At 48.1% G+C, this 9,806-nt stretch overlaps 2 protein-coding genes across 3 annotated transcripts; one reads left to right on the top strand and one right to left on the bottom strand.

Moving 5' to 3' along the window:
• Positions 1-2,966: 2,966 nt before the first annotated feature.
• On the bottom strand, positions 2,967-6,797 carry yipf2 (Yip1 domain family, member 2). 2 transcript variants are annotated; one of them, XM_076023704.1, is made up of 9 exons: positions 6,495-6,797; positions 6,231-6,335; positions 5,887-6,038; positions 5,701-5,781; positions 5,510-5,597; positions 5,029-5,145; positions 4,767-4,933; positions 4,465-4,647; positions 2,967-4,379 (listed from the first exon to the last, which is right to left on the bottom strand). In XM_076023704.1, the coding sequence occupies exons 2-9, from the start codon at positions 6,259-6,261 to the stop codon at positions 4,287-4,289; spliced, it is 912 nt and encodes a 303-aa protein (XP_075879819.1). In that variant the 5' UTR covers positions 6,262-6,335; positions 6,495-6,797; the 3' UTR covers positions 2,967-4,286. The 2 variants fall into 2 exon arrangements, with proteins under 2 accessions (XP_075879819.1, XP_075879818.1); XM_076023703.1 differs by having other exon boundaries at positions 6,231-6,296.
• A 220-nt stretch (positions 6,798-7,017) lies between these two features.
• On the top strand, positions 7,018-9,410 carry timm29 (translocase of inner mitochondrial membrane 29). Its single transcript, XM_076023702.1, has 2 exons — positions 7,018-7,246; positions 7,963-9,410. The coding sequence occupies exons 1-2, from the start codon at positions 7,132-7,134 to the stop codon at positions 8,598-8,600; spliced, it is 753 nt and encodes a 250-aa protein (XP_075879817.1). The 5' UTR covers positions 7,018-7,131; the 3' UTR covers positions 8,601-9,410.
• The last annotated feature ends 396 nt before the right edge of the window (positions 9,411-9,806 follow it).

The following is a 9,806-nucleotide window of genomic DNA, read 5'->3' as shown; positions in this document are numbered from 1 at the left end:
TTCGGAGCATGCATTTGAAAGGAAGTTGCGTCATAGCACTGCGCTGCGGAGGCTTGTCCCAATTCCCGAAAATCTGAAGGACGCTCCAAATGCGGACTCGGAATGCGGACTTGGAATGCGGCCTACTTTTAGCCGATTCCAAAGATACGCCGCTACTATCCTTCGGTATCCCAGGATGCTTTGCGTGCTGCTGCAAAGCATCCTGGGATCCTGGGAAGTCAAAATTGTAAATAAATTGAAGTATTTAAATGTCACATAAATATTCAGTTTTTAACGTAGGGTTTTTACTTATTTGAACATCCAACGCCATTGTTAGATGGCGAACAAATGGTTAAATTGATGCTATAAAAGCGTCACTTCTGGGGTTGGCCAGCAGGAGGGAACGGCGGTGACGCAACCAGGAAATACGCCGAAGGCTGGACCGTCCCGTGCGGTTACCGGGGAGGCGGGGCTTCTCGGCCGGGTCCTGGGAGGACGCTTCCTTCAGACGGAGGACGCTTTGTTCGAAGGATGCAGACCCTGAATTGAGACACAGCCATTGGTTCATCTTTTTTTTCGGGGTGGGGGGGGATATTCGGGGTCAATGACTCATTTCTGCATTTGATGGTCTTGAAGGCTCTGCGATCCTTCCAGGTGCACGGATATTAGTCACGATGTGCTGAACAAGTATGGGAACATTTGAGTGTTTAATGAAAACTGTTTCCAGTGTCTAATTAGAAGTGATTGAGAGAATTCCAAGTGTGCCAGATTCCGTGTGAACACACTAAAAGTCGGCTGCTTTAAAGAGCCTCAAATATAAACCATGATGGACTCTGTTGACTCTTTTGCGGTTTGGCACACACAGCTAAGCTTTGTTTTAGAAACCTCTCCATTTTAAAGTGTCGCAACTTCTGTCGTGACGGCCACATATTGCACACTTGATATTCATTCTCTGCAATCACGTTCAATTAGACATAGGCAACAACTGTCATTGTCATGCACTAATAATGTCCCTAGAGCATTCCAGTAGATTATTTCATGAAGCTTTTTATAATGGAGTTCAATGCAGAAACCTATGAACAGTACTGTGTATAGAAACAAAAAACATACAAAAAATTGGGACTTTTTTTTAAAACTTAACTTTTTTTTTTTTAACTTTACATGCAAAGCAAGAAACACAAGTTTTTTCAGAGTGTCAGATTTTTGAATTGGCTGTTTTTAAATCTTCCCACAATGCTTTGCTGTCTGCGACTCGCAGAAACGTAGTGCGGCTGAGCGTTAACGCTGGAGACCATCACCAATTCTTTTTTTGAGTAGGCACATTTTTGCATGTCAGACGCAAACCGATATCAGCCGAGAGGTCTGATCAGGTCCCTGATGCATCCTGGATCCCTTGTAGCAGAATTCAACCCCATGTAAGACCAATGTTTTCTCAACACTTTGGATGTGCAGCTTCTCGAATGAGTTTTGTGGAAGCAAATCTCCAGCTTCAGTTTACTGCTAGAAACTTTATGCAGGTATCCTATATTAATCTATTCAACATCTCAAAAGAGTTGCAGTTGAAATGAAAGTGCACCGAACAATTTAAAACCAATGTTGCTTTGGGGTATGTAGGAAATGCCTTTAAACGTCCTCTGCATCGTTCCGACAGGGAAGAGAAGCGCAAACGCTCCGCCAACGGTGAAGTGGTAAGCCGACGTGTGTGTTTGCCTCTTAAATATTTAATCTCTTGGCGGCCAGGAGCCAAGCGCGCCGACTCGCGTTCACCTGAGAGCCACGGCGAGGAGTGCGCTATTAATGTTTCCCCCCGCGGCGCTGGGTTCCACCGCCGCGGGTATAAAAAGCTGCAGAGCCAGTCGGTCTGCCGCTCCGCGATGCGGCCTTCCATTAACCAGACGGTATTGTATCCTGAAGCGTCATTAGTCATGATGCAGTACAATATGGATATTGATGTTGTAGTATCTCTTTTATGTTTTGCTGTCCACGACGCCCGGAATAACCCACTCCTGGCTGCCCTCTCACTCAGGTTGCTGCCTTCATGAGCTATTTTCACTCTATTAGTGGGAAGCATCCCTGCTGACTCACCGTGTAGTAGGCTGATGTTCAACGGCGGCGGTGACTCAGTCCGCTTAAGCCTCCTCTCGACAGCAAAGAGCAACGATTTCGGCTTCATCTTGTTCATATTTTTTTTTCTAGTGATATTTTAAAAAGGCTGGGGGGGGGGGGGGTGATTGTTGTGTTGAGAGTATTGAACAGACAGTTCATTTGTCATTTGCCATGACCTAGCTGGAAGACCTCCCTAGTGCTGCTGCTCGGTGCTGCTTGATTTGCCCTGTTATGTAATCAGTGTTGATGGCCTGCGCGCTGCATCCAAACAAAATGAAGTTGTTGTTTTCTTTTAATCAAATCAAGCCGGAGCAGCGGCCACCAGAGGACGCCTGCGATCTGAATTCATTTCACACGGTGGCAGGTCACCCGCTGTGTCACATGAGCTCTTCAAAACAAGTTAAGAATACCCGGGGATATCTTTAGATAAGTTATCAAACATTCCGAAGCGGGAGCCGTGACGCGACGGTGATTATCAGCTGGATAAGGCGTCACGGGATCTCCGCCAGGATCCGCGTTCAAATAAAAATGCTTGCTGGCAGCGAGGCTGCGAAGAAGCCAAAGAGCGGGGGAGGGACGGGGGGGGATAAACGATAATGAATATCAATGGAAATCAGAACATTATTGAGCGCCGCAGATGTGAATCATTGGCTTCGGTTCACTTAGCGACGCAAGGTCAGCAATTTCATTTTAATTATTCTAGCGGCAAAAAGCCTGCAGGACAAGAGCGCAGCGTTTAAGCTTCAATTAGTCCCCTTATGGATTCCATTATCATACGAAACATCTGATAATTGTTTGAAGGGAAAACATGTCTGGTCCGAGCTCCGTGCTCGGAAATGAAGGACAAATTGGGAATTTCTTTGGACAAAACAATGAGGGACTTGTTTTTATTAACGCAGGACTCATTTTATTTAACAAATCCCCGATCACAGTAGGAAATAAATACTCGAGCACACATTAAACACCCATTCCAGCCTCCATTAATCATCAATTTAAAGAAAAGGAAAAAAAATAATTATTTCGAGCCCTGGGAGACTGAGCAGTTCATTTTATTCTATGACTACCAGGAGTAGCATTCAGCTCTCTTAACGTCTCGGGTCATCTGGAACAGTTTCCTCCCTCCTCCCCACCCTCCGCCTGCATCTCACACTGAACGCACTCTTAAACAGCTGCTCACTGCCACAGCTCCCAGTTCACTGAACGCCGCAGCTGTTGAAAGACGGTAACACTGCCTGATAGTCTCTTAGTGCAATAATGGCCATTAGCATTAATGTTGAATAGGGTAAACATGGCAATGTATCAAACCCAACAGCAATGTTGAAATGGAAAAGCGGCGCTCAGCGGGAATGTTTGCAGCGTCGTCTCGCGTGCTAAACCACACGGCGCGGTTCAGCGCGCTAGCGACATGTAGCATAGCGCTCGAAACGAGTCCAGATGTTTGGTTGTGACAGCCCTTGGTGGGAAGTGTAGCATTTAACGGCTGCTTCATCCTAAATTCAAGGGATGGGGGAGCACTTCTGCGCCTGGAGTGAGTCAAATAGCACAAGTTAAGCGATATAGCAAGAGAACAGCTCAACAAATGGAAGCAATTCTGTCTTCTCAGATTTAAATGAGCATTTAATTGCAGCGCCTGTCGAAATGCTGCGCACCACTTTGTAACTGTTTTGTGTTTTGGTCACTTAAACCAAACAATATGGTATTTTCCCACCACAATGGGGTTTCACTTCTGACAGCTTTCTGGTGATTTCATGTGTGAACTGCGCTTTGGTCCATGCGATAAACCTTTGAGATGATTTGAGACGGGGCTTGACGTGGCCAGCAGCGAGCTTTACTGAAGTATTTGTTCCATTTCTTGGTGAGATGCGCTTTTAACAGAATCATTAGATTTAAAAAAAATTATAATAAAAAAAAAGGTTCCATCAGGAGGAGTCTGAGGAAAGCCCGTCAGACGAGGTGGAACCACTACTTCCTCAAAGCAGGCGTGTGCGATTGTTACAGTGCTGAAAGTGCTACCAGTCACAGTCGAAACAGCTCGGAATAAATAAGACAAACAACCCCCGCCCGCACTCTCTAACCACCTATTCAACCAAAAACATCTCCGTTCCCATCAGACGGTCTGTCTGAACACAGTTTTGCGTATTTTTCATTGAGTCCAGAGTTTAAAACTATCCTTCATTCCGTCACGTCCTCGTTCCCGAAGGTCAGTGGGGATGGGGGGGGGGCGCCGTGACGTGGTGCGACGTGTTTGCAGTGGGGACCGGGTTTATGTAAACTGCCGTCTGGAAGAAGTACATCTGAAAAGAGGAGACACAGAGGAATCAACCGGCCGGTCGGGTTTGACTTGAAAGGAGGCCTCTCTTGCAGGCGTCGCCCGCTCACCTTGCAGCCGATGGCCAGCAGGGTATGCAGGACCACGATGGTGGCCACGGTGGCCACGGCCGCCACCTTGGTGTCGTCGCGGACGACGGGCCAAAACGTGAGGACCAGGACCGAGCCGGAGATCACGATGGCAACGAGGATCAGCGCCCACCGCAACCAGTCGAATGGAATGATCCACAGAACCTGGAAGTGGGAAATAAGGGGGGCGTTGAAAGATGTTTTTGGTCACCTGGAGGTGGGTGTTCAGCAGCGGGGGGCGGGGGGGGGTCAAGGCGACACCCCAGGGGAAGGTCGGGACTCACGGAGGTGGGGATGTAGATGAAGAGGGAGTAGCCGTAGACGCACACCGTCTCCAGGAAGGTGTAGCCTCCCATTTGCCGTTCGGTCCCCTGCCGCCAGGTCAGGAAACCCCACAAAGCGACGGGCACCAGCCAGGCGTACAGGAAGATGACCAGCGCCGCTATCGTCACTGTCGGGACAGAACAGGACAGGACGGGAATATGACGCGCGTCGTCGCTAGGCGCAATCAGAGAGGATCGGAGAGCAGCAAGGAGCAGGACCGACCTCGGTGGAACTGCGGCCTGTAGTGGTACGAGGGGTCGCCCAGTCTGCTGAGGAAGGTGGACAAGTTGCCGCTGATCGCTACCGAGAACACCAGGGTCACGCAGATCCAGAAAGGACCTGCGACACACAAACACACGCAGGATGCTGTCACTGGCTGCTTTCGTCACGCCCGCGCTGCATTCATGAAACCCTTATGAAAACCTTATCATCTGTAATAAGCGGCTAATAAACGCGACAGCAGTGCATTTCCCTTCCCACACGGCAAATACAATTTCTCACTGAGGAGGATATCCAACATGGAAAAGAAATACTTCACAGTTGAATTCACTTGGCCATCATTGATTTTTGATCATCTGATCTGATTTCACATCTCCCGCAATATTTAGGTATTAATCATAAAAGTAGATTATTTTTTTTTAGGGTTTAAAACAATGCAGAGTTTGTCCTAACATTGACCAAAGGGTTCATGATGCCGGCTCACCATATAGATCGGGGTTACTCTTGATGTGGTGTTTGACAAAGTTTCTTCCAGGCAACGGCATCATTGACCCCTTGACTCTGTCCAGGACCTGCAACATACGAAGGGACATCAAAGAAAGCATACAAATCCTCTGAACTTAACGCTGTGATTGATTACTTCAGCATAACATAAACCAATCGTCTGTCCCGCACCTGGACTGTGTCCACGTTGAAGAAAGACTGATAGTACTCGAAGGTCCAGAAGCCACCAGCTGCTTTCTGTCCACCTAAAAGCTGGAAGCAGACGTATGATTTGTCTCCTGCCCCAACTCCGATCTCCCCTTGTGTTGCAGGCGCACATTAATTTTCTACGCGAAACAAAAAAAATGCTCCTCACACCTCGGAGCTTTCCTCCTGACCCTCCTCATCCTCAGAGAGGTCCAGTTTCACGTCTTGCGCAGCCGCGGTTGGCGTCGAGGAGTTTGATCCAGACATGCTGAGCGTGGAGGCTCCCGGGTCTGCAGACAGCAGCTCGGCGGCCTCCTCAAACTCTGTAGATGTGCATCAAGGAATCAGTGGCAGTCAATAAGTTAGTAGCCACTGAAACGGTTGCTCTGTGGTAACAAACAAAGTTGACTGAAAACCAAACTGACAAGATACTAAATTGGTAAAACAATGATCTAATACGTTATTTATTATATTGTTTTGTTTGTGCTGTGTTTCAATGTATTTCGCGTGGTTACCTTGGAATTGTAGATCATTCGGGCTGGCCATAGTTGCGTTGAACAAACAGGAAGCTCATGCGACACCTGGGTGGGGATCCACGTTGTTATCAACTCGGCAAACATCTGCTACTTTGCAGGACGGTTCAAAATGACACCCGAGTTTGCTTGACGTCACATAACGTGACACAATGCTCATAGTCATTAAAACAACAACAACAACTAATATAAATACAGTCCTTTTTTTTACACCATGACAGCAAAATAAGAACTGGAAAAACCAACCTGTTTTCAGCAGGATGTCTCTGGCGATGGTGGCGTGACTGTAGCCACAGATCTGACAGCTAATACCTGCTCTAGGCTAACACTCTAGCTCCACTAAACGCGCACTCCTGCTCCTCCGTCTATATCTATATGTAAGACCGATACAGCAACGGCACCCACAGGACAACAGAATCAATAATGGCGGCTAAGACAGAGCGGCCCGAGATCCTAAAACAAAAAAGGTTAACAAATTCCAGTCGTTGCTGAGATAGCTGGCTGCAGGCAGGAGACTGTTTGGCATGTCTTCCGGTACACGTCACCACGTAAACAAATAGGTCACGTGAATCTCCTCGATAGAAAAAAAAAAAAATCGAATCTCTTCGTTTGTTTTTTATAAATAATAATGTATATGTCCCGTGATTAATTAAGAATAGGAAAACTATCTCTCTCTCTCTCTCTCTCTCTTTTTTTTTTTTAATTATACAAAATACAAAAACAAATCTTGAAACCGGAACCATTTAGTGCTTGCACCTTTCCGTCGGAAGTTAATAGCCGATTCACATGGGGTCCGCCATTTTGGCCCCATGTGATCCGTCCACTTCCTGTGAGATGAATTTTCTCCGAGAAGGTGACCGTTTCTGATCAAGACCTGATCAACATGGCGTCCTTGCGCGTCGTGACGAGGATGTTCTGCGCGGCTTCTGAAACAGCAGCCGCGGCAGCACCCCCGGTCCCTGCCAGTCGATGGGAGAGACTTAAAAACAGCAAAGCGGGTGAGAAACTGCGCGTGCTAGTCAGGCATGTCTGGTCCCTCTTCACTAGCTTAGGCTTTGACATGCACTCCTTCAAATGCAGCTGCTGAAGTTAGTTTTCCGCACCCCTGAGTGGTTATTTATACATTTAGCAATTACAGTAAGAACCGGGAGGAGGGGGGGGGGGTTCAAAATTCACTTTACCAGTGTTTTCTTTATATATTATATTCTATTATTATGTTTTGGTGCGTTTTAGCAACAGTAATTGCCGGAATTGAGAGATGGCTATTCTTTGCTTCATCTGTTTTCTCCATCTTTTATATGTCAAGGATGGCACACTCGTTTGCTAAACTACACTATTGGAAATCTGCTCTTTGTGATGTCACAAAGGGGAGGCACAGTTGTTACCTTTTCTTCTGAGCCCGGCGTTGGCACCCCTTCCTTTGACCACCTTGTTTTTGTCCCCTCTGACAAACGTGTCGATGGTCCAACAAAGCAACAGAGGAATTAATATGCTGTTTCTAAAAAATCAGATTAGATTTTCTGGGGTGGTCAGATTAAGGATGCGCCGCTGGAGTCCAGCATGAATCTCCTAAATAATCTCATCAAGTCAACAAGTTGATGTTTGGAGCAAAAAGAGTTGCAAAATAAGTTGTGGCGCTCCTGAATGCTCCCCTGTACGTCGGCTTTGATGCCACGGGCCATAATGTACGCATCGTCCCTCCCGCTGTCTCCAGGTGTGTGGTTTCGCAGCATGGCCTCAGACTACAAAGACGCCTGCCGTGAGATCTTTGTCAGCGCGCGCAAGCGACCGCTCAAAGCCTCCGTGTACGCGGCCCTCGTGGGCGGAGCCTGGGCCTCTTTCCAGACCAAACCGGACCGGTCCTCCTTCGAGACGGCGCTGCTGGAGTGCTCCGGCCACCTGGGCCTGCTCTCCCCGTGGATCCGCAGCCCGACGTCCGACGGCCACGTGCTGAGCCTGGTGAAGCTCCGCAACGAGGGTCGCCTGCGTCACGTCAGCCTCGGCCTTTTCACGCTGGTTTTCCGCTACGACTACGACCCGGACGTCGCCCTGTACGAAGCCCGGTGCTCCAACCTGTCGGTGCCGTGGAGGGAGCTCCCCGAGAGGATGCTCGACGTGGGCTTCGCCGGCCGCTGGTGGATCTTGGACTCGAAGATGAGAGACTTCGACGTGAACGACGACGAGTTCCGACGGCTGCCGGTGCACATGCAGGCCACGTCGCCGCCCGGTGTCGGGGAGGTGGAAAGGAGCGAGAGGTTGCACCGAGAGTCCTGGTTAGCGGTGAAAATGGAGGAGGAAGGAGAGGCGGATGCAGCGGTCGGCACAGTGCAGCAGGACAAGGCCGGGGCCTGAGGGGCCGGCGTGGACCCAACACCTCGGACACTCTGGCTCTCTCCTCCCTGATCTGAACTGTCCGGACCATCGATAGCGGAGACGAGGGAAGGGTTCCCGCTGCTCGGTTCCATCGAAGTACAAGATGGCCACCAAAGTGACTTGTAATAATACGCAGGAGTCGTGTCACCAGTGTTACTTCTTTTACATGCCCCCCACCCCCCCTCCCCATCTGTAAATGTACTAAAGCACCCAGTTCCGGACGTGAGCTCTCGGTGATGTCACAAAGGGCACCGATACCTCCCGCACCCAGGTGCTTGCCTCGCGGTCGCCATTGCATTCTTTTTATTTTTTTTGTCCCTTTCCAATCACGTTGGAAGTGGAGTTTTATTTATAAATGATCATGCGTAATGTGGAGCCCAGGCGGAGCAACAGAGACCTGAAAACGGTGCAATATGGGAGCTTTTAAATGATTGAGTCGACGTCATTCACCTCAAGCTACTGTAAATCGATGGTAACGCGATCCACGCGTCAATAAAGCCGACAGCAAACCCCGCGTCTCGTTTGTTGCAACCCTTATTCCAGTTTCAGTCTGTAGTTTTTTTTAATCAATTAATCAAAGCAGAGCCTTTCTAGTTAAGGAATTTCAGATTCATTTCTGAGGCTGCATTTGATTAGGGGAGGGGGGGGTTAATTTATCAACCTATGCCAATCTTGGTGAAATTAAGTTAAATGAGGGCAATAAGTAAAAGTAGGGCACTGTAATAAATCACAAAGCTGTTTGTCCTGACGTTATGCAATGACAATAAATGCAAGAGAAAGTATTGACTGGTTTGGTGTTTGTGCAGTGTGGTACTTTACAGTAAGGTGGAGGTGACTTACTTTCTCTCGCTAAACTTGTGTATTTGTGTGTGTGTGTGTGTGTGTGTGTGTGTGTGTGTCTCAGGCTGTCTTCACTGTCCGAGCAAAGCTTGATCACGGGTGAGTTTGTCGGCCTTGTTGTAATTTCTGCAGAATTCTGTTCTTTTGAAAAGTTTCAGGAGGTGTTCGACACCTCGACTATCAGACGCACTCCCAGTGCTCGTCATACATTTAGAGGGCATAACAGTGGATATTTTGGCTAAGAAAATCATCACGTCTCAGCTTGTGATTTTCCTTTTTCTTTTTTCTTTTTTAAGCACTTGGTTCACAAGAGGCATCTCCTTGAGAAACCTGAGAGTGGCTTTA

The sequence above is a fragment of the Nelusetta ayraudi genome, unplaced genomic scaffold, assembly GCF_046127955.1.
Source record: "Nelusetta ayraudi isolate G7.1 ecotype Tasmania unplaced genomic scaffold, CSIRO-AGI_Nayr_v1 ptg000016l, whole genome shotgun sequence".
NCBI lineage: Eukaryota > Metazoa > Chordata > Actinopteri > Tetraodontiformes > Monacanthidae > Nelusetta > Nelusetta ayraudi.
The sequence above is the reverse complement of the archived record's forward strand: the minus strand, read 5'-3'. Positions and strand labels throughout refer to the sequence as shown.